At 45.6% G+C, this 24,754-nt stretch overlaps 1 protein-coding gene across 2 annotated transcripts in view; it reads right to left on the reverse strand.

Annotated features, from left to right (window-relative positions):
- Window positions 1-24,754, reverse strand: part of LOC115139296 (tyrosine-protein phosphatase non-receptor type 14) — an 85,675-nt gene that overhangs the window by 9,224 nt on the left and 51,697 nt on the right. For both annotated transcript variants that reach the window (XM_029676500.2, XM_029676501.2), the window contains exons 4-14: window positions 15,831-15,928; window positions 14,429-14,496; window positions 12,392-12,462; window positions 6,904-6,991; window positions 6,712-6,800; window positions 6,393-6,480; window positions 5,314-5,396; window positions 5,039-5,099; window positions 4,315-4,393; window positions 1,726-3,395; window positions 384-521 (exon numbers count right to left, since the gene is read on the reverse strand). In XM_029676500.2, the coding sequence (XP_029532360.1) occupies window positions 384-521; window positions 1,726-3,395; window positions 4,315-4,393; window positions 5,039-5,099; window positions 5,314-5,396; window positions 6,393-6,480; window positions 6,712-6,800; window positions 6,904-6,991; window positions 12,392-12,462; window positions 14,429-14,496; window positions 15,831-15,928 (2,533 nt within the window). The remainder of the gene's footprint in view (window positions 1-383; window positions 522-1,725; window positions 3,396-4,314; window positions 4,394-5,038; window positions 5,100-5,313; window positions 5,397-6,392; window positions 6,481-6,711; window positions 6,801-6,903; window positions 6,992-12,391; window positions 12,463-14,428; window positions 14,497-15,830; window positions 15,929-24,754) is intronic.

Here is a 24,754-nt window from a genome sequence, read left to right on the forward strand (position 1 = left end):
GCTAGCCCCCGCTAGCCTAGCAACGCCTGGGACAAAGGCTGTGTTTCACACCTCCCAGCACAACTGTCTGGACTGGTGAAGAAGACCGACAACCACAGCTAGCTGTGTTAGCCATGAAATACTGCTCTACTGTAGCCTAACCTACACTTACATAGACAAACAATGGTAAAGGACAACAATATGTTAGTTAATAACACTAGCCAAGGTGGTTGATAATGTGCACAGGTGCTTTCGCAACCGTTAATGGGGATCCTAATGAAATACCAAAAACAGAACTATGGGGCTTACGTATAGTAAGTAGAAAACCAGACGCCTGGAATCTCAGGTACTTTCTGACACTGTCCCCCCCTCCCCTGTTGGGCATAGTGGTGGTGTTGTCTTACCCGTTCATCAGCAGCCTTGGCCCCATCCTCCCGGGGGTTCTCTGGTACAGGCACCCTGGCGACATAGAGCCCGTTGAGGGCCGCCATCATCAGAGGTCTCTTTATTGAGTCCACCGACATCTTCTGTCTCTCCAGCGTCTTCAGGAAAGAGGACAAGCCCGCTGTCATGGTTAAGGTTACCGTAGCGATGCAAAGACTGAACCGTACCCGCCCTGGTGAGTGTGTGGGTTAGGTCTGTTTGTCGCTAAACTTTGCTTGATCTGTCCTGGGTGCCCTTGGTGGGGGAGTAGAAGTGATGCTTTGCTAGCTGTAGACTGTCTGTCTGTGGATCCTACAGAACACTCACTCCCCTGATCTATCTGACCACATCGTCTGAGCTCGTTACAGACTAGACCTGTTGCTTCTCTTCTCTCTCTGCCTCTCTTCACTCCCTCTTCCCATACAATCCTCCCCACTCTCTCTCTGTCTCCCTCTCTCTCTCTCTCTCTCTCGTTCTCATTTTTCCTTTCTTTTCCTCCTCTCTGAGACACCAAACCCTGGCCCACATTGCCTGGTCCCTCCCTCCAGGATTACTTATCCTAATCTTCCCTCCACCCCTCCACCTCTCCCCCCTTCAGCCCTCCTGGATCAGCCCAAACAACAGCTTGGGGGTCAGGGGGGAACCCTTAGGGTCTGGACCGACATCTATAGGGGAGCAGGTAGGGGAGAATGGGGGTGGGTAGACGTATGGGTGCTATAGGCTTATGGATGAGAGGGGGTAGGTATAATGGGGAAAACATATAGGGGCATATAGCCATATGGAAATTAAAGGCTGACTGGACAGGGAGGCTTTAAAGTTGGGACTTTCAACATGCTAACAAACACGCATGCACCCCCCCCACAAAAAGGGTAATCTAATGGATTAATGGTGGTAAGCTGTAAGGACTGGAACCTAATGTTACCCTCAGGTGCTGAACTCCAGATTACTGTGTTAATCACTTACTGGGAAAGTACACCGCAGACAAAACCCAAACTGTTTGTTTACAGCAAGGATGATGTTTTAGACATATCTTTAACAAATCTTGTTTTTAGGCACTGTTCACTGTGTTTACCTCCTCAACGCCTTGGACTATTGAGGAGAACTTAATGAAGTGAATTGATGAAGTGGACATGATGAAGTGACGGTTGTAACAATTTGTAAAGCCATGCTATAGCAATGGGTTCATACAGAATACATGTTCCCCACATAATAGACATACGATATGTTTCAGTATCGAACACACCAGAATAGAATCTAGAATAGAATAGAATAGATTGAATATAATAGATTGAATAGAATAGATTGGAGTAACGTGTATCTTACCCTCTGTGCAATCTCTCTCTCCACTATGCTATCCTCTAGAGAGAACATCTCAGACACTGGCCTCTCTTTGACTGGCTCCTTCCGGACCCTCTCCTTCACACTGGTCAGGTCTGGCTCAGAGATTGACGGCCCCAGCACTGCCCCATTCATTCCAGCCTGATCCCCACGGGTCAGGGTACCACCACCACCACCTACACCGCACTGACTCTGCCCAGCTTTCAGCACCCGGGCCTGGGCTTGGCTTGGGTCCTTGGTTCCCTGGGTCTGGTGTCCCTGGTTGTGGTGGTGAGGGTGGCTGTGATCGCGGGAGCGGAGGGGGGCGTTGGTGGCTGGCCTAGGGTGTCCGGGGTACTCCGGAGGGGGCTTGTTGGGGAGCTTGGCAAGGGCGGCCTGGAGCTGGGCATTAATGTCCTCGTTCAGACCTGGGATCTGCACGTCCAGCTCAGGCCTCTCCTCTTCCTCCTCCTCCTCCTCCTCTTCCTCACTCTCACTGCTGTGGATCAGCATGGTGGCATTGGAGAGGGTCTTCTGGTGCTGGTAGGCCCCGCCCACTCCCTGCGCCGTGGAGGACGGGATGGGGGTCTCTGGCGCTCTCTGCACAGGCAGCTCTTTGGGCTGGTGAGATTGGGATTGGGGGGGTTGTGATTGAGGTTGGGTCTGGGGTGGCATCACATGCTCTCTGAGAGTATTCCTCCTGTTTAGTGGGGCAGCCATCCCCTTCAGAACCACCATGCCCTCCATTCCTCCCCCCCTCATGCTGCTGGTCACTTCCATGCTGTGTCTCTTCCCCAGGGCTGATCGATGCTTAGCCGCAGTTAGCGGTTCGCTAACCTCCTGCAGAGACTGGTGCACCACGGCAGAGCTGTCCGGCTGGAAAGTCTTCACCGACAGCTGCACCATGCGGGTGACCAGCTCGGGGCTGCTGCCGCCCATGCAGCGGTGCCGGTGGCTGGCCAGGTCCGGGGTACTTGTGGCAGGTCGGAAGGACGGGTAGGGAGGGGGCGGCCGCGACATGTGGTTCCTCAGCATGTTAGCCGTAGCGCCGTAGCTCCCTGTAGTAGCCCCCTGTTTGGTGTTGGCTAGTTCAGGCGTGCTGACCGTGTGAGAGATGGAGCTCCCACCCCCTCCTCCTCCACATGCAGACTGGCAGTGGCCCTGACTGGCTCCGGGGCCCAGGTGAGGAGCAGGGTTCACAGGCTTACTGTAGCTGACCTGAGGGCCATAAGGGTTAGGTCCTGGATAGGGGCCCCTCTCTCTCATCTCTGGCTGGCTATAAACCAACGCCTCTGGCTGACGATATGCATAGGCATTACTAATATTGAGACTCCTCAGTGATTGGCTGTGAAGGTCATGGTGGGCGGGGAGCATGTGGCACTTCTGGCGCATCACAGCTTCATACTCTGGCGTGGGCCTATAGGAAGGGGCGATGATGGCGCTATGGCGATGACTCGGGATGTAGTCGGGGCGCATCAGCTCGCTGCCAGGGATACTGAGGTTAGAGGAGATGGGTGAAGGTTGTACGAAGGTTTGGGAGTGGTTGAGGGAGCTGAGGCTAGGACTACTGTACATGCTGCCATTGGGAACATTTCCATTGCGGAAGCCGAATTCGACTGGACACCGGTCCAGACTAGTCTCAGACTTGTAGTAGGGGTCTTCATGGAATATGCTGTCTGTAAAGAGAGGGGAGGAGACATAGGAGAAGCAATGCGTTACAGATTCACACACATACAGAAAGCATCCAAACACACATATTCACATACTGTTTTCATACACTATCAAACACACTCAGATCAAAATGATCAATGCCACCCTTCAAATAAGAGCTTATCACACACCCACACAGAGTTACCCACACTGGGTTACCCACACAGAGTTACCCACACTGGGTTACCCACACAGAGTTACCCACACTGGGCTACCCACACAGAGATACCCACACTGGGCTACCCACACAGAGATACCCACACTGGGTTACCTACACAGAGTTACCCACACAGAGATACCCACACTGGGTTACCCACAGAGAGTTACACACACTGGGTTACCCACAGAGAGTTACACACACTGGGTTACCCACACTGGGTAACATATACACAGTGTTTTCTCCCACTCTCTCCGAAGTGTCAGAGATCATGATGGAAGTGTTCTGGATTAGAGGGCAGAGGAAGTGGGTGAATGAGAGAATGAAAGAGTGAACGCCACCACATTTCTCAGTTTCTCAGCACTCCAATCAAAGTGATCTGATTGGCTGAGAGATTGTTGAAACCGAAATAGACACAGACTCATACTACTGCTGGGAAATGCATAGTTAGCCTGATTTAACGGTTGACTTTTATGACCATACAAGGACTTCCTGTGTAGATGGATACATCTACAAAGTGTGGAAGGAGAAAACACTTGAATGAGTTAAATCATATCAAGACCACTTCAGGTTACACGCCACATGGAGAGATGGAGCAGTGATTGTAACTGATGATATAAGTGAATGTTATTCAGTATAAAGGAGATATACGTCATACATGAGCACCATGTTGAACTCTAACCTACATGAAAATGTAAAAGTCATGGAAATGTGTTTTTGTCCAGTACCTTGAGAGCTCTGTGTGTCCTGGTAATGCTCTGCATACTGAGAGTGCATTGGCTGGAGGATACAGGACTGTGGCCGTGGCTAGAGAGAGCGAGAGAGAGAGGGGGAGAGAGAGAGAGAAAGAGAGATGGAGAGAGAGACAGAGAGAGATGGAGAGAGAGACAGAGAGAGAGAGAGAGAGAGACAGAGAGAGATGGAGAGAGATGGAGAGAGAGACAGAGAGATGGAGAGAAAGAGAGATATGGAGAGAAAGAGACAGAGAGAGAGATGGAGAGAGAAGTTAATTCAAACCTGTGATCTAAGGGGTCTCCCACAGTGGACTGTGGTCCTCCAGAGAGTCTGATTTGGACTGTACCACCATTGTGCCACATATAGCCTCCTCATTGTCCCACCAGCAGGGCGGGAGAGAGGGAAATCACTGACTCTATTGTCAGTCACATCGGAAACGCAACGCCCCAACAACGCCCACACAACGGCCACACAACACTCAAACAACGCCCTAACCACCCACCACCACCACCGCCTGGGTTAGGGCTGATAGAGAGGGGCTTTAAATCATCCTACAGTCTGAATTCAAACTTTAACCCTATAATACACAAGCTACTCTACAGAGCTCAACCAGTGGCAAGCAAAGATGGCAAGGAACTTCTATAGCATTTCTAATTAATATATCTAACATGCAAGAGGAGCCAAACAAACGAGACATGACTGAGTGATTGACAGTACCAGAGAGAGGCGGTGGGTCCAGGTGGGGCGCCTCCTGATAGGTGCAGGGGAGTGGGCGGGTCTAAGGGGAGAGAGACAGAGAGAGAGAGAGAGAGAGAGAGAGAGAGACAGAGACAGAGAAAAAGTAGATAATGCTGATTTATTGGCACATTGAACCATAGTTATAAAACTCAGTGGATAGTGCTAAAACAATGACGTCATATCTGAATTCTGCCATCTTCATGCACGTTCGCCACTGTGGAAACCTGACAGTATAACTTAATGTTAAGACTCACTCTGCACAGATCTTGTTCTGTTTGTAGAACTTGTGTCTGGCCGTGAAGAGCCGAGCGATGTACTTGGACAGCTCTATGTCATCCTGTGGACACACAATACATGTACACAATGTCAACACATGTACACAATGTCAACACACAACACATGTACCTAATGTCAACACACAACACAAGTACACAATGTCAACACACAACACATGTACACAATGTCAACACACAACACATGTACACAATGTCAACACACAACACAAGTACACAATGTCAACACACAACACATGTACACAATGTCAACACACGTACACATGTACACAATGTCAACACACGTACACAATGTCAACACACCACGACACACAACACATGTACACAATGTCAACACACAACACATGTACACAATGTCAACACACAACACATGTACCTAATGTCAACACACAACACAAGTACACAATGTCAACACACAACACATGTACACAATGTCAACACACAACACAAGTACACAATGTCAACACACGTACACATGTACACAATGTCAACACACGTACACAATGTCAACACACCACGACACGCAACACATGTACACAATGTCAACACACAACACATGTACACAATGTCAACACACAACACAAGTACACAATGTCAACACACAACACAAGTACACAATGTCAACACCCAACACATGTACACAATGTCAACACACGTACACATGTACACAATGTCAACACACAACACATGTACACAATGTCAACACACATACACATATACACAATGTCAACACACGTTTACAATGTCAACACACGTACACAAGTACACAATGTCAAAACACGTACACAATGTCAACACGCCACAACACACAACGTCAACATCTCAGCTTCTTTATTGGAGGGTTACACACAACATTGGGTGTTATGACTGGCACATTCAGAAATTATTTTGATTGTATAATGTGATACAAATGGCAAATATTTTCCAAAAGGGAAACCTCCTCACCCCACATCGTATCCGAGTGTGTGTGTGTGTGTGTATGTTTATCCGTGTCCCGTGAGACGGCCTTTTTGTTTTCCTTTGTTAGATATGACACTCACCGTGTGAAACATGATGGTGTCATCTTTACTGGTTATCTCTACTGTGATGGCCGACTTGTTGTGCGCTATGTTACCAATGTCTTTCCATCTGTATCACACACACACACACACACACACACACACACACACCCACACACAATGCATGTGCACAGATACACAGGCACGCACGCACACGCACGCACACCCACAAATAAACACACACACCCACACAGAGACACATTTGCATACAGTTTAGTAGAGGTTAATGTTACTTCATTTCCTTTAGCAAGGCAAACCCAACCAATAGCAAAAGGTGTTGAGGGGTGAGAGGAAGACCCACCTGTGGTGCATGATGGACCTGCCATTCCTGTGTTTGACGAAGACTCCGATGAAGGACACACCAATGAAGATGTCATTGGTGTAGGTGTCCTGTGAAAGACATACTTATGTATTAAAGTATGGGAAATCATGTAGTGGTGTGTGTGTGTGTGTGTGTGTGTGTGTGTGTGTGTGTGTGTGCATGTAGACACACCTTAGCAGCAAAGCTCTCCTGTCCAAAGCCATCCAGCTTCTCTACCTCCTTGATATAGAGCAACTCTGCTTCTGCAAGCTGCATTCGACTGAAACACACACACATCATAAATATCACACACCCACACACAAAAACATGCACGCACACACACAAATATAAACCAGTCTAAATTATAGGTTGCAATGACAGAAAACAAAAAAATTGGTTAGCGACCTAATAGCTAGAATTGTTTATAATTGACCTCATCTCTGGTGAGCACATCGAAGAAATGTAATATTGTTCAGGAAAGAGACAGGCCTCCGGTGTCAGCTGAGCTACATTCTTAGAGTGATTGTATATGTTTTTGGATACAGCCAACACAATCCAGAATGATTTGATTGAACCAATCAGTGATATAAGGACAGACAAATGGACTTCATTTGAAAGTAAACGTAGGCCTAAATGCAACTTTCTTTGCAATTTTCAGGTTAGACTACTGTTGAATGAACATGAGAATAACTGCTTATTAGCCCATTCAAACATGTAAAACGTTATCAGTGCGCGTGAAACGAACTGTGCCCACAAACAGTTTGTTCGTTTCCCACTAAAGTAAAACATTTAATTGAAAGCAATAATAATGAAAGCGCATGTTGCCGTACACAGAGACCATTCATAGAATTGAATTTAAGCTTAGTTTTTATTTAAACAATTTGATTACTTTTATTTAAACAGATATTTCACCTTTATTTAAACCGCTTGGTGTAATTGAGATGAACATGTAATAAAAACATATTCAATGTTTTTTTTCTATCTCGATAAAACAGTTCATCTCGTTTAAACGACAGGACTGGCTAAAAACACGACGGCTCTTGTTTAATGTAACAATATCCTTTATTTCCATGTTATATCAAAACCATGTTCGCTATAACAAAACAAACCATCTCAAGCAACATATAGCCTAACAGAGCTAAACACAAAGGCCCTTTTTAATGAAACGACCACAGTGCATAGGCTATAGGCCTTTTATCCATCACTTTAAATGCCTGTGTAGCTGGGTGATTTTATAGCCTGGAATATAATGACAAGAATAGAAAGATGGGACAAAAAAATATATAATCCCAAAGTTGTCTGTCTGTCTGTCTGCCTGCCTGTCTGTCTGTCTGTCTGTCTGTCTGTCTGTCTGTCTGTCTGTCTGTCGTGCGCTGTCACGTTCACGTTTACGCATTCAACAAGGTGTATGAACGTGTCAACGTGTCTCCATTGACAGTCCATGTCAACTCAAGATGTCTTTTTAGGCACTAAGTGACACATTAGGTGACTGGGTGAGATGTATCAGTAGCTACGTTAGGCTCTATTTAGTCCCAATATCACCCCTTATACACACACATATCATAAAAATATCACACGCACGTACGCACACACATACACACACACACACACACACACACACACACAGAATACTTATACAGCGCCTTCAGGAAGTATTCATACCCATGACATATTCAACATTTTGTTGTGTTACTGCCTGAATTCAAAATGGATTAAATTGCACATTTTTTCGTTACCCATATACACACAATACCCCATCTATTGAAAATTAAATACAGAAATATCGCATTTACATAAGTATTTACAATCCTGAGTCAATACAAGTTGGAATCACCTTTGGCAGCAATTACAGCTGTGAGCCTTTCAGGGTACGTATTTAAGAGCTTTGCACATCAGGATTTGTACAATATTTGTCCATTATTCTTTATAAAATTCTTCAAGTTCTGTCAAGTTGGTTGTTGATCATTGCTAGACTGCCATTTTCAAGTAGTAGATTATCAAGCCAATTTAAATCAACACTGTAACTAGACCACTCAGGAACATTCAATGTCATCTTGGTAAGCAACTCCAGTGTATATATGGCCTTGTGTTCTAGGTTATTGTCCTGCTGAAAGATGAATTTGTCTTCCAGTGTCTGTTGGAAAGAAGACTGAACCAAGTTTTCCTCTAGGATTTTGCCTGTGCTTAGCTCTATTCCATTTATTTTTATCCTCAGAAACTCCCTTGCCAATGACAAGCATACCCATAATATGATGCAGCCACCACCATGCTGGAAAATATGAAGAGTAGTACTCAGGGATGTGTTGGATTTTCCCCATACATAACGCTTTGTATTCAGGACATGAGGTACATTTCTTTGACACATTTTTGGCAGTTTATTGCCTTGTTTAAAAAAAAATTCTGTACAGGTTTCCTTCTTTTCCCTCTGTCATTGAGGTTAGTATCGTGGAGTAACTACAATGTTGTTGGTCCATCCTCAGTTTTCTCATAACTTCAGCCATTAAACTCTGTAACTGTTTTAAAGTCACATTTGGCCCCATGGTGAAATCCCTGAGTGGTTTCATTCCTCTCCGGCAACTGAGTTAAGAAGGACACCTGCATCGTTGTAGTGACTGGGTGTATTGATACACCATCCAAAGTGTAATTAATAACTTCACCATGCTCTAAGGGATATTTAATGTCTGTTTTTTCCCCCATCTACAAATAGGTGCCCTTTCTTTGCAAGGCATTGGAAAACCTCCCTGGACTTTGGGGTTGAATCTGTGTTTGAAATTCACTGCTTGGCTGAGGGACCTTACAGATAATTGTATGTGTGGGGTATAGAGATGAGGAAGTCATTCAAAAAAATGTCAACACTATTTTTGAACACAGAGTGAGTCCATACAACTTATTATGTGACTTGTTAAGAAACTTTTTTACTCCGGAACTTATTTAGGCTTGGCATAACAAAGGGGTTGAATACTTATTGACTCAAGACATTTCAGCTTTTCCTTTTTAATGAATTAGTAAAAATGTCTGAAAACATAATTCCACTTTGACATTATGGGTTATTGTGTGTAGGCCAGCGACACAAAATCTATATGTAATACATTTTAAATTCAAGCTGTAACACAACAAAATGTGGAAAAAGTCAAGGGGTGTGAATACTTTCTGAAGGCACTGAAACACTGCATTGCACTGAAACATTGGACCCAAATAAAAATATTTTAAGGGCCGGTCACATGCTTGGACCAAGTAACTCCCCATGAGACATTGATACTGCTTATATCATTCTAATGATATACAATTTCAATGTATATGACATACAATCATTATACTAATATACATACAGGTATTCTATACAAATACTTAGAATAAGCAGTGGAGGGCCTCCCGCGTGGCGCAGTGGTCTAGGGCACTGCATCGCATTGTGTACATGTTCAAGCCCAGGCTCTGTCGCAGCCGGCCGCGACCGGGATGTCCATGGGGCGACGCACAATTGCCCTAGCGCCATCCGGGTTAGGGAGGGTTTGGCCGGTAGGAATATCTTTGTCTCATCGCGCACTAGCGACTCCTGTGGCGGGCCGGGTGCAGTGCACGCTAACCAGGTCGCCAGGTGCACTGTGTTTCTTCCGACACATTGGTGCGGCTGGCTTCTGGGTTGGATGCGAGCTGTGTTAAGAAGCAGTGCGGCTTGGTTGGGTTGTGTTTCGGAGGACGCATGGCTTTCGATCTTCGTCTCTTCTGAGCCCGTACGGGAGTTGTAGCGATGAGACAAGATAGTAACTACTAACAATTGGATACCACGAAATTGGGGAGAAAAGGGGGTAAGCAGTGGACACATGAGCAGTGTAGTGTATAGTACACTCTTAGAAAAAGAACCTAAAAGAGAACCTAAAAGAGTTTTTCGACTGTCCCCATAGGAGAACCCTTTTTGGTTTTAGGTAGAACCCTTTTGATTCCATGTAGAATCACTTCCTCAGAATTCTACATGGAACCCAAAAGGGTTCTTCCTAAAACCAAAAAGGGTTCAACCTGGAACCAAAAATAGTTACATATCCTATGGTGATGGCCAAAGAACCCTTTTGGAACCCTTTTTCAAAGAGTGTAGGGCTTTGTAGTCTTTATGATAGTGTTATGAACAGGAAGTCTGTAGGAGCAGTGTAGTTTATAGTAGGGCTTGGTAGACTGTAGGGTGGTGTTATGAACAGGAAGCCTGTAGGAGCAGTGTAGTTTATAGTAGGGCTTGGTAGACTGTAGGGTGGTGTTATGAACAGGAAGCCTGTAGGAGCAGTGTAGTTTATAGCAGGGCTTGGTAGACTGTAGGGTGGTGTTATGAACAGGAAGCCTGTAGGAGCAGTGTAGTTTATAGTAGGGCTTGGTAGACTGTAGGGTGGTGTTATGAACAGGAAACCTGTAGGAGCAGTGTAGTTTATAGTAGGGCTTGGTAGACTGTAGGGTGGTGTTATGAACAGGAAGCCTGTAGGAGCAGTATAGTTTATAGTAGGGCTTGGTAGACTGTAGGGTGGTGTTATGAACAGGAAGCCTGTAGGAGCAGTATAGTTTATAGTAGGGCTTGGTAGACTGTAGGGTGGTGTTATGAACAGGAAGCCTGTAGGAGCAGTGTAGTTTATAGTAGGGCTTGGTAGACTGTAGGGTGGTGTTATGAACAGGAAGCCTGTAGGAGCAGTATAGTTTATAGGGCTTGGTAGACTGTAGGGTGGTGTAGAGCAGGGCTTGGTAGACTGTAGGGTGGTGTTATGAACAGGAAGCCTGTAGGAGCAGTGTAGTTTATAGCAGGGCTTGGTAGACTGTAGGGTGGTGTTATGAACAGGAAGCCTGTAGGAGCAGTGTAGTTTATAGCAGGGCTTGGTAGACTGTAGGGTGGTGTTATGAACAGGAAACCTGTAGGAGCAGTGTAGTTTATAGCAGGGCTTGGTAGACTGTAGGGTGGTGTTATGAACAGGAAGCCTGTAGGAACATTGTAGTTTATAGCAGGGCTTGGTAGACTGTAGGGTGGTGTTATGAACAGGAAGCCTGTAGGAGCAGTGTAGTTTATAGCAGGGCTTGGTAGACTGTAGGGTGGTGTTATGAACAGGAAGCCTGTAGGAGCAGTGTAGTTTATAGCAGGGCTTGGTAGACTGTAGGGTGGTGTTATGAACAGGAAACCTGTAGGAGCAGTGTAGTTTATAGCAGGGCTTGGTAGACTGTAGGGTGGTGTTATGAACAGGAAGCCTGTAGGAGCAGTGTAGTTTATAGCAGTGCTTGGTAGACTGTAGGGTGGTGTTATGAACAGGAAGCCTGTAGGAGCAGTGTAGTTTATAGCAGGGCTTGGTAGACTGTAGGGTGGTGTTATGAACAGGAAGCCTGTAGGAGCAGTGTAGTTTATAGCAGGGCTTGGTAGACTGTAGGGTGGTGTTATGAACAGGAAACCTGTAGGAGCAGTGCAGTTTATAGTAGGGCTTGGTAGACTGTAGGGTGGTGTTATGAACAGGAAGCCTGTAGGAGCAGTGTAGTGTATAGTAGGGCTTGGTAGACTGTAGGGTGGTGTTATGAACAGGAAGCCTGTAGGAGCAGTGTAGTTTATAGTAGGGCTTGGTAGACTGTAGGGTGGTGTTATGAACAGGAAGCCTGTAGGAGCAGTGTAGTTTATAGTAGGGCTTGGCAGACTGTAGGGTGGTGTTATGAACAGGAAGCCTACCAGTGACTCTTATGTTCCTCCGCCACCTTCTGAGTCCACTCCTCCAGCACCTCATCTACATGAGGCCAGTTCTGAGAGGGTGGGGAGAAAGAGAGAGAGAGAGAGAGAGAGAGAGAGAGAGAGAGAGAGAGAGGGGTGGAGAGAAAGAGAGGTGGTGGAGAGAGAGAGAGAGAGAGAGAGAGAGAGAGGTGGAGAGAAAGAGAGAGTGTGGAGAGAAAGAGAGAGGTGGAGAGAGAGAGAGAGAGAGAGAGAGAGAGAGATGAATAGAGGAAGTGAAAGAGAAAGCAAGCCAGGGAAGTAAAGGGGGGTGACAGGGAAAGAAGTGATGGGGTGAAAGAGAAAGTGGACATTAATCTCTGCAGGACTTGAGTGAACAGAGAGAATGAGCTATATCAGATTACACACACAGCCTTCATATTCACCCCTTCAACACCCACTCACTACCCCTCCATTAGAGCACTCCATCACTGAGTGTGTGTGTGTGTTTCAGAGCGGGAGAGAAAAATGACTCTATGCAGGCCTCAGACGTCCATTGTCATCGCTCTCTCTCTGCCCCCCCCTCTATGTTTCTCTATGCCTATTAGTTTGTCTCTGTAACCACCACCTTTATCCCTCACTCTCTCTACTACCTCTCCTTACTCCCCACACACTCCCTCACCTCTTCCTCCCTCTCAGTTCATCCCTCACGCACTCTACTACCTCTCCTTACTCCCCACACACTCCCTCACCTCTTCCTCTCTTCCTCCCTCTCAGTTCATCCCTCACTCTCTCTACTACCTGTCCTTACTCCCCACACACTCCCTCACCTCTTCCTCTCTTCCTCCCTCTCAGTTCATCCCTCACGCTCTCTACTACCTCTCCTTACTCCCCACACACTCCCTCACCTCTTCCTCCCTCTCAGTTCATCCCTCACGCTCTCTACTACCTCTCCTTACTCCCCACACACTCCCTCACCTCTTCCTCTCTTCCTCCCTCAGTTCATCCCTCACTCTCTCTACTACCTCTCCTTACTCCCCACACACTCCCTCACCTCTTCCTCCCTCTCAGTTCACCCCTCACGCTCTCTACTACCTCTCCTTTCTCCCCACACTCCCTCACCTCTTCCTCCCTCTCAGTTCATCCCTCACTCTCTCTACTACCTCTCCTTACTCCCCACACACTCCTTCACCTCTTCCTCCCTCTCAGTTCATCCCTCACGCTCTCTACTACCTCTCCTTACTCCCCACACACTCCCTCACCTCTTCCTCCCTCTCAGTTCATCCCTCACGCTCTCTACTACCTCTCCTTACTCCCCACACTCCCTCGCCTCTTCCTCTCTTCCTCCCTCTCAGTTCATCCCTCAAGCTCTCTACTCCCTCTCCTTACTCCCCACACACTCCCTCACCTCTTCCTCTCTTCCTACCTCTCAGTTCATCCCTCCCTCTCTACCTCTTCCTCTCAGTACATCTCCTTACTCCCCACACACTCACTCACCTCTTCCTCCCTCTCAGTTCATCCCTCACTCTCTCTATTACCTATCCTTACTCCTCACACACTCCCTCACCTCTTCCTCCCTCTCAGTTCATCCCTCACTCTCTCTACTACCTCTCCTTACTCCCCACACTCCCTCACCTCTTCCTCCCTCTCAGTTCATCCCTCACTCTCTACTACCTCTCCTTACTCCCCATACACTCCCTCACCTCTTCCTCCCTCTCAGTTAATCTCTCCCTCTCTCTCCCTTCCTCCCTCCCCCTCTCTAAGCAGGGCCTCTTGTCTGTCTTGTCTCTGTGTCAGTCAGGGGTGCAGGTAGAATACAGGAGGAGGACGTACACAGGAGAGCTAGGAATCTGTGGCCTCCGGCAACACATGCAAGCACTCACTCACTCACTCACTCCTGATCTTGAAAAACATCTGAGACAGCCAACATCAAACACACACCTGAGAAAACCGACTGAGAGCACACACACCTGAGCACTGAAAAACACAAAAGATCACACGCATGCACGCACAAGCACATGCACACACACACTGAGAGGTGTAGTGTGACAGTTGACTCACCACTGGGAAGAGCACATACTCCCTGAGGAAGTCCTGAGACAGGAACTGTGTGAAATCCCCAAAGTCAGCTAGAAGAGAGGAGAGAACACACTGAGATCTACACTCAACTCTACACACACTGAGATCTACACTCAACTCTACCCACACTGAGATCTACACTCAACTCACCAACCCATTGACATGAAACACATGGATAGAGCTCCAGTAACTTCCACCAGATTCCCAGGGTTGCAGAAATCCTTGTTGGAAAATGACAGATTTCCTGCTTATTCCCTCCAATCTTCCAACTGGGTTTTCAGGAAAACCTGGGAATTCAGGCAAAGTTCATGGACTTTTTCTACCATACACATGGAACACATACATCATCTAAGGATGTTATTGAGAAAAAAAAGTTGCTATCTAGAACCTTACAGGGTTCTTCGTCTCTCCCCAATAGGTAGAACACTTTTGGTTCCAGTTAGAAGTCTTTTGGGTTTCATGTTGAACCCTTTCCTTTTGGAACCCTTTTGCCCCCTAAGAGTGTACTCTTAAGGATATATGAACTATGTAACACAAGGGAGAAACACCTTCAATAGGCATGGACAGGAACTGTAGACGGATGACCTCAAAGAAAGCAGAGAAAGCAAACATAGAAAGCAGAAACCCTAATAGCACCTACAGTATCTGTAGCAGGCATGCTCATGTCAACCCAGCAATACACACATATTCCTGGCCCTGTGATGTCATGTTGGGGTTTGGGTCTACCCTGGTTCATCCTACCCAACCCTCCATTGATAAAAGGAAATGACATACAGCTACTGTCTGCCTGGACAATGTACAGTACTATCTACAGACACACAGAGGTAGCTACATCCTTTAGGACTGCTCTAATGTAATGTAATGTATGTCTGATATAGAGGGGTGTAGTGTAGAATCCATCCTCCCTACAGATAAGGTTCTTCCTGCCATGGCTAACCTTGGTGTTAGCGATAAGCTAACGACTGTTTACATTCCCCCGAGACACAGGGCCCAGGGACAGCAGGAGAGAGAGAGAGAGTGTGTGTTTGTGTTGCGGGGTTGGAAGATTACAGGGTCACCAACAAGGCCAAGAAAGTGTGTGTGCGTGTCTGTGTGTATGAATACGTGGATGTGTGTGTGTGTGTTTGCAAATGCACGCGTGTGCATGCATGTGCGTGCGTTTGTGTGTGTGTGTGTGTTATGGAAAGGAATCCTGATAGGAACTCAAGTGGACTCAGCTCTTCTGGCGGTATGCAGCCATATTAGGTAGTGAACCCAGGATGAGCTAAGAAAGTGTGAGTCTCTCTCTCTCTGTATCTCCCTCTGGACTTAGGGTTTAAGTAGGACATAAAATGAGGTTAGTGGTAACACTATGGGGTATACTCCTGTGTGTACTCTGTCTTACCTTGCACTGCTAGGCCTGCTAGTCTGATGCCCTGCTCTACGGTACAGTGGAGACGTCCATCCAGCACCTCCTTCTTCACCTGCAGGTAGTACTGATACCTGGCGAGAAGAGAAGTGTCACATACTGAGAGCACAAAACACACAGTAAGGGACTTAAAGACTTACAGTAAGCAACATACAGATGTAGGATCTTCATTTGAGCCAGTTTGCTACACAAGGAAAATTATCCTGCAGCAACAGGAAATGTGAGTTGTTATGTGGATTATAATTCATGAACGTTTATTGTAAGTCTTCATCAAAAGTTTGACATTTCTAAGTGGAAATTACAAACATCAGAAGCCATTTGAAACCTCAAACACACTCCACGTTTTACAATTCCTGCATTGCAAGAATGTTCTCCTGCAACAGGGTGATCAAATGAGGATCCTGTAGAAATGTTACCTGTAAACTCCGGTAGTACTAGCAACGGAAATATTACCACATTGATACTAGGAATAAGTGAATCACTACTATGGAGGGTTGTACTGACTCATGTCCTTGGTTGGAGTAGTGAACCAGCTATGTCTAGCTGTGGCTGGACTAGAGTTATGACTGGGGGTTGGAGTAGTGAACCAGCTATGTCTAGCTGTGGCTGGACTAGAGTTATGACTGGGGGTTGGAGTAGTGAACCAGCTATGTCTAGCTGTGGCTGGACTAGAGTTATGACTGGGGGTTGGAGTAGTGAACCAGCTATGTCTAGCTGTGGCTGGACTAGAGTTATGACTGGGGGTTGGAGTAGTGAACCAGCTATGTCTAGCTGTGGCCGGACTAGAGTTATGACTGGGGGTTGGAGTAGTGAACCAGCTATGTCTAGCTGTGGCCGGACTAGAGTTATGACTGGGGGTTGGAGTAGTGAACCAGCTATGTCTAGCTGTGGCCGGACTAGAGTTATGACTGGGGGTTGGAGTAGTGAACCAGCTATGTCTAGCTGTGGCTGGACTAGAGTTATGACTGGGGGTTGGAGTAGTGAACCAGCTATGTCTAGCTGTGGCTGGACTAGAGTTATGACTGGGGTTGGAGTAGTGAACCAGCTATGTCTAGCTGTGGCTGGACTAGAGTTATGACTGGGGGTTGGAGTAGTGAACCAGCTATGTCTAGCTGTGGCTGGACTAGAGTTATGACTGGGGGTTGGAGTAGTGAACCAGCTATGTCTAGCTGTGGCCGGACTAGAGTTATGACTGGGGGTTGGAGTAGTGAACCAGCTATGTCTAGCTGTGGCCGGACTAGAGTTATGACTGGGGGTTGGAGTAGTGAACCAGCTATGTCTAGCTGTGGCCGGACTAGAGTTATGACTGGGGGTTGGAGCAGAGTGCTTGCTAGGTCGTCTCTGAAATCCCAAACCTAGGGCAGCAAAGCCGGAACATTGGTACATTGGAGAAAAGTTTTTGTGAAATATCACTTATATTGAATAAATGTATTTATTGGTTTCTTTGCATTTTGATGATGATGAAAATGTAATGCATTGAAGGTTTTTTGGGGGGGTAAAAATTGAAATGTACCGATTTTAAGGTTGTTTTATTAGATTTGGGTAGGGTTGTGAGAATATTTTGTGAAAAAATGGGGTCCCCACTGAACAAGTTTGAATAACACTAGTCTAAAAAGACTACTAGCTAGGGCTCGGTGGGGCTGGTGGGGCATAACACACTAGTGTTATGACTGTGGGTGGCTCGGCCACTGGTTTGCCAGAGGTAAGTTGATATGATACTTTTCAGACTTGGCCCAGAGCGACCTTCACAGCGTGTGGTTAGAGTACCAAAATAAAGTGAAAGAACAGGACGAAACGTCCAGCTTTTCAGGGATTCCAAATCATTTCCCCCCCATTTTAGGCCTTGATTCAATTTTGTGTTTGACTTTTGGGCAGGGTGAAGTAGTCACACAAGGCCACACATTAGAGAAAGAGAGAGAAGAGAGAGAGAGAGTGAGAGAATGAGGCAAAGAGAGAGGGTAGTTAATGAGAGGGAGGGGGAGAGAAGGAAAGTGTGAGGGAAAGTCTAAACGGTCCATTATCAAAACAGAGCAGTGTCAGGGGTGAGTCCAGCTGACCAGTTTCAGCTGCAAAGAACTTGCTGGTTTCCTGTTTGTTACCATGGCTACCACAGTGAGTGTTTCCACTGGAGGCTGTGAGACACCTTTACAAACACACACACACACACACTCGCGCACGCACACACACACACACACACAGCAGTTCATAGGGGAACATGCATCAGGCTGGTCATGCCAGAGTCTACAAACTGTGGTCTGGGAATCACCAAGCCATCCCTGCATGCTTAGTCACTCCAGCCTGCTATAGACAAGTGGAGTTCTGTTGAAGTCAGCCACACAGGGGAAGTCCAGCGATAACCCATAGAGAGTGAATGTCATAAGCAACACTTGCTAAAGTCACCTGTAAACTAGAAACCACTATAATATGGCACGGTCATATCTTTGTCTCTCTACCTTACTTAATCATTTTCAAACTCTTCTCTATTCCTCTCTCTCTCTCTCCCCCTGCCTTGTCTCCCTTTCTCTCTTTCTTTTCTCACCTATCTCTCCCTCCTCCCCCCTCTCTCTCCTCGCACTCTTCCTCTCGTCTCTCTGGTTCTTTTTTTAGCTCCACTGTGTGTACTCGGGGTCTATAATCTGACCGCGCCCTTCTCTCTCACCCTGTCATTACACCGGCTGGCTGAGCTGCCATTCCGTTCCCCTGGCAACCCTCTAATTAGCTAACCCCTGGATGGGGAGGAGCCCACAGTGGTCAAGTGGGCGGTGCTTCAGCAGGAACACACTGCAGAGGTTCTGGAATGGGTTCTAGTTATGTTGCGTGAATGTTCCCTCAATGCTTAACACCCTCTTGGGTCAGAGGGGAAATGGTGTTTCGGTGTGGTTGTCTCTTTGTCTTAGGCAGAAGGATAACAACATTATGATGTTTATATTTATATATGTGAGCAGCCATGGTAGAGTGGCAGACTGTAAACTGTAGACATGATGATTGAGAAGCAAGCCAGGCCTCTTAAAGTAAACCATCTTCAGCACAATTACATCTCTTCAAGGATAAATGAAGTTTTATAGATTTGAATTGAATCAGACTGAAAGAGAGCATGAAATGGTCCTGTACAGTCCTTAGAGTCAACAGTGTCTGCTGGTTGATTTTTATCTCACCCAGTTAGTTATTCATGCTTAGAAAACCGGGTGTTTAGAACACACCTGGTATAGGGCAATACGGCAAAATATCCTATCTCAATATTTTTCTCATTTTTGACGCCATGACTGTATTTTATGTTTTTTTTTTTTTAAATTTTATAATAAAGTTCTAAATATACTTAATGAGCAGTCCATGACACTAAGGTGTCAACACATATATGTTAAGTCCTTTTAATGGGTCTTTCTCTCTTCTGATCTGTTTCATACTGTTCATCAAACTTCAACTCAAAATTATTTTCAGCAATTTCAACAATTTCTGCATTTTTTTCACTCGGGTATTATCATTTCCCCACTGAACCACGTTTGTTTTGTCTTTGTATGCCTCTATTTTGGGGAAAAAAAGTAACTTTTCCTTTATAAGAAGAATTATTCCCCAGAAAACTGGGAACATTCTCAGCTAAGATTCCCATTAACTTCTAATTAGGGTTTTATCTAACATTAGGATGATAACCACCCCATAACAAAGAATATTTTTGATAACAGAATTATTTTTATTTTTATTAAAAAACATGTACCAAAATTGGTAACACTTTACAATATGTTTCCATTTGTAAAGGGTTTGTAATTATATTATTAACGGTTAATTAATCATTTGTAAATGCATTATAACAAATTGGTCAAAATAGTGCGATTGCCAGTCAGTGCTTGCTAAATAGTGAGCCACTATTTACCTCCAGCTATTAACCATTTATAAATGCACTTACAAATGTGCATAATATTGAACTCATGTATCTTCATTCAACTTTATTTTCAATGGTTGCACAGTTAAACAATAGCTATTTTCTCACTTTTGATGTGATGCATTGCTGCTCTGTCCCAGGAACAGAAATGTTTGGTTTTCAGACCAGTGGTCAACTCCCATGTGATGTGTCTTTCCCCACATTTGAATCCCTGATGATGCATAGGTACACTTCTTTATTCCAAAAATGATGGCCTTATCTGAAGATCTCAAGCCATATTATTGATGTGGTGATTACAGCCTCAAGCCTTCTTGGGTATGATGTAACAAGCTTGGCACACCTGTATTTGGGGAGTTTCAGGTTGGATGGGGAGCGTCGCTGCACAGCTATTTTCAGGTCTCTCCAGAGATGTTTGATTGGGTTCAGGTCCGGGCTCTGGCTGGGCCACTCAAAGACATTCAGAGACTTGTCCCAAAGCTACTCCTGCGTTGTCTTGTCTGTGTGTTTAGGGTCATTGTCTTGTTAGAAGGTGAACATGGTACAAGTCATCTGTAACTCTTATAATAGTGTCAGGGAATGTCCCAGTGTATGTTCAAGTATTATTACACCACTATGACATCATAATTGAGCTCAGGCGCATCCTGTTTCCATTGATCATCCTTGAGATGTTTCTACAACTTGATTGGAGTTCACCTGTGGTCAATTCAATTGATTGGACATCATTTGGAAAGGCACACACCTGTATATGTAAGGTCTCACAGTTGATAGTGCATGTCAGAGCAAAAAGGTTGAAGGAATTGTTCATAGAGCTTCGAGACAGGATTGTGTCAAGGCACAGATCTGTGGAAGGGTACTAAAAAATGTCTGCAGCATTGAAGGTCCCCAAGAACACAGTGGCCTCCATCATTCTTAAATGGAAGAAGATTGGAACCACCAAGACTCTTCCAAGAGCTGGCCGCCCGGCCAAAATGAGCAATCGGGGGAGAAGAGCCTTGGTCAGGGAGGTGACCAAGAACCAGATTCCTCTGTGGAGATGGGAGAACGGGAGATGGGAGAACCTTCCAGAAGGACAACCATCTCTGCAGCACTCTACCAATCAAGCATTTATTGTAGAGTGGCCAGATGGAAGCCACTCCTCAGTAAAAGGCACATGACAGCCTGCTTGGAGATGCCAAAAGGCACCAAAAGACTCTCAGACCATGAGAAACAAAATTCACTGGTCTTATGAAACCAAGATTGAACTCTTTGGCCTGAAAGCCAAAGAGAACTCCAATCAAGTTGTAGAAACATCTCAAGGATGATCAATGGAAACAGGATGCACTTGAACTCAATTATGATGTCATAGTGGTGTAATAATACTTGAACATACACTGGGACATTCCCTGACACTATTATAAGAATTACAGATGACTTGTAGGACTGACATCACTGGAGTTCCAACCCCCAACGTAAAGACCAGTTATATGCCCACGTGTGTTCTGGCAATGGTTTAAGATTTCACAATTATGTGTTTGTTCACTCCCATAAAAGCAGCCCTGAACATTTGGATATTCAGTGTTCAGAGATTTATGGTAATCTTATTTTCCCATACTTATATTCCCATACTTTCTCAGCCCCCCAAATATCAGATGTGTCTGTTTCACCTCACCACACTCCTTCAGCAAAGACAGGTTTGTTGTCTTCAGCTCACAGTTTTCTCTAGTGTATCCTCAACTCAAGAGGCCTACTCCCCCCCGACGCAAAAAAAACCATCCAGACAACCTCCTCACACAGAGAGGCCGCGTACACCACCGCACCCCCAGATGGGGCCAGCCGGTGTGTGTGGGAGGTGGGGGGATTCCGTGCTTTTACATGGTATTATCATTGAACCGACAGAGGGTAAAATGTGTGTCTGTGGGGGAACAGCTCTGATAACAAGCTGAACAAAGATGGGATTTCAAGGCTGTATATGCTGCTGCCCCCATGGCTCACTGGGGCCAGGTGATGAGGTCTGGTCTGGATTAAGGGGTTGGACATTTCCAGCATGGTGTATAGGGTTTGGAGAACACACAGCGGCTGACATTAGCAGAGTTAGAAGCTAATATGATTTGGTGTATCGTGAGTTTGGTTCCTTCAGGCAGAGGGAGACAGATAGAGGGAAAAAGACAAACAGACACAATCCATGCTGTTGAACACTTCTCCCTTTTCCTCTGAGATGACTGAGTTTACACATAACATGGTTTATGAGAGGAACTCTCACATTAGCCAATGCCCCAACACCTCATCCCCACCTCCTAACCCTAGTTAACCCTGCCTCGGTGATTTTCACAGCTGCAGAGAGAGATGGAATGAAGGAGGGAGGTTTTGGGGCATTAGTATCAGGTTTCACATCAAAAGCACCCTGCTTCACTTCAAAGACACTACTCACAACTGAAACCATTGCCGGAACTGAAGCCAACCAATCTTATCTGTGTGTTACAACCTTAGTTCCCTTTTCCCTTCCTCCTCTCCCTCTTTCCATCTCTTTCTCATTCCCTCAATACTCCTCTCCCCCCTCACCCTCTATTGCCCCCCCCCCCCCAGGCCAGGTGTGTAAGCAATAGAATGACCGCCCAGCTCGTTGCTATGGGAGACGCCACGACACCAAAGACATGGGTCACTGGTTTTACTCTCATCCTGTGAATGAATCTGTAAGCCTTTCTAACAGATTAAAAGTTGTATAAAGTTGCCCCAGGGCACTGATCTAAGGTTAGTTTGTGTACCCCCTCCCTAATGATTAATGTTAGTATTGGGCTAAGGTAAACTGATCTTGGATCTGTGCCAAGGGCAACTTGTACCTGGAGCAGCAGACTGATGCCAGGAGGACCCAGCTGGCTGCTAAGGCACTCATACCTGTTCTACGCATTATAATGACAGTAGAAGGAAGGGGTGAGGAGTTACAAATGATGCTACTGAAGGCGGTTAAAGAAAGTGAATTGATCGTCTGGCTTTACTGAACTGATTCTTGGAGACGAGCGGGAGGGTGTGTGTGTGTCAGGGAGGGTGTGTGTGTGTGTGTCAGGTAGACATTTACCGCGGCCCCCCACCTCAACCCGACTCCCCAACCCCTGCCTAGCACTTCTGCTGGGAGGAATGTGTGGTCCTCCTCCCTCCTCCCCTCCTACCGCTGTGCCAACATTCCACATGGACTCCTAACCACACACCAGAGAGAGAGAGCTTTAACTATTTGCACGCCATTATAACAATGTGCATAGCACTAATATTATATTATGTCTATTCCTTTGAAACTGTGTAATGTTTACTGTTCATTTTTGATGATTTATTTCACTTTAGTGTATTATCTATTTCACTTGATTCCCATACCAATAAAGCCCTTTGAATTGAGCTGTTGACGAGGTATTTCATACTATAATACTAGAGTATGTGTAGCATGTTCAGTCCTGTCCACTGCTCAACCCCTAACTACATGTAAATACACTGAAGTGATTTCATAGAATGATTGCTGTGAACACAGACACACACACACACACACACACATACAGTTGAAGTCAGAAGTTTACACTAAGTTGACTGTGCCTTTAAACAGCTTGGAAAATTCCAGGAAATGATGTCAAGGCTTTAGAAGCTTCTGATTAATTGACGTCATTTGAGTCTATTAGAGGTGTACCTGTGGATGTACTTCAAGGCCTACCTTCAAACTCACTGCCTCTTTGCTTGACATCATGGGGAAATCAAAAGAAACCAACCAAGACCTCCACCAATCAACCACCCCAAAAAATTGTAGACCTCCACAAGTCTGGTTCATCCTTAGGAGCAATTACCGCGTTAATCTGTACAAACAATAGTAAGTATAAACACCATGGGATCACGCAGCCGTCTTGTCTCCTAGAGATGAACGCATTTTGGTGCGAAAAGTGCAAATCAATCCCAGAACAACAGCAAAGGACCTTGTGAAGATGCTGGAGGAAACAGGTACAAAAGTATCTATATCCACAGTAAAACGAGTCCCATATCGACATAACCTTTTAAGGGCGTTCAGCAAGTAAGAAGCCACTGCTCCGAAACCGCCATAAAAAAGCCAGACTAAGGTTTTCAACTGCACATGGGGACAAAGATCGTACTTTTTGGAGAAATCTCCTCTAGTCTGATAAAACAGAAATAGAACTGTTTGGCCATAATGACCATCATTATGTTTGGAAGAAAAAGGAAGCGGCTTGCAAGCCTGAGAACACCATTCCAACCGTGAAGCACGGGGGTGGCAGCATCATGTTGTGGGGATGCTTTGTGGCAGGAGGGACTGGTGCACTTCACAAAATAGATGGCATCATAAGCGAGGAAAATGATGTGGATATATTGAAGCAACATCTCAAGACATCAGTCAGGAAGTTAAAGCTTGGTCGCAAATGGGTCTTCCAAATGGACAATGACCCCAAGCATACTTCCAAAATTGTGGCAAAATGGCTTAAGGACAACAAAGTCAAGGAATTGGAGTGGCCATCACAAAGCCCTGACCTCAATCCCATAGAAGATTTGGGGGCAGAACTTAAAAAGTGTGTGCGAGCAAGGAGGCCTACAAACCTGACTCAGTTACACTAGCTCTGTCAGGAGGAATCGGCCAAAATTCACCCAACTTATTGTGGGAAGCTTGTGGAAAGCTACCTGAAACGTTTGACCCAAGTTAAACAATTTAAAGGCAATGCCAATCAAATACTAATTGAGTGTATGTAAACTTCTGACCCACTGGGAATGTGATGAAAGAAATAAAAGCTGAAATAAATCATTATTGCTACTATTATTCTGACATTCCACATTCTTAAAATAAAGTGGTAACCCTAACTGACCTAAGACAGGGAATTTTTACTAGGATTGTAGTAAAAGGAATTGTGAAGAACTGAGTTTAAATGTATTTGCCTAAGGTGTATGTAAACTTCCAACTTCAACTGTATATACGCCTGACTCCCATGTCAAACAGCACACTCTCACTTACGAACAACCTTTCCCACATCCAGTCAAGCAGCAGCCGCAAATTCAGCAGCTCAGTGCT

The sequence above is a fragment of the Oncorhynchus nerka genome, linkage group LG13, assembly GCF_034236695.1.
Source record: "Oncorhynchus nerka isolate Pitt River linkage group LG13, Oner_Uvic_2.0, whole genome shotgun sequence".
NCBI classification, from domain to species: domain Eukaryota; kingdom Metazoa; phylum Chordata; class Actinopteri; order Salmoniformes; family Salmonidae; genus Oncorhynchus; species Oncorhynchus nerka.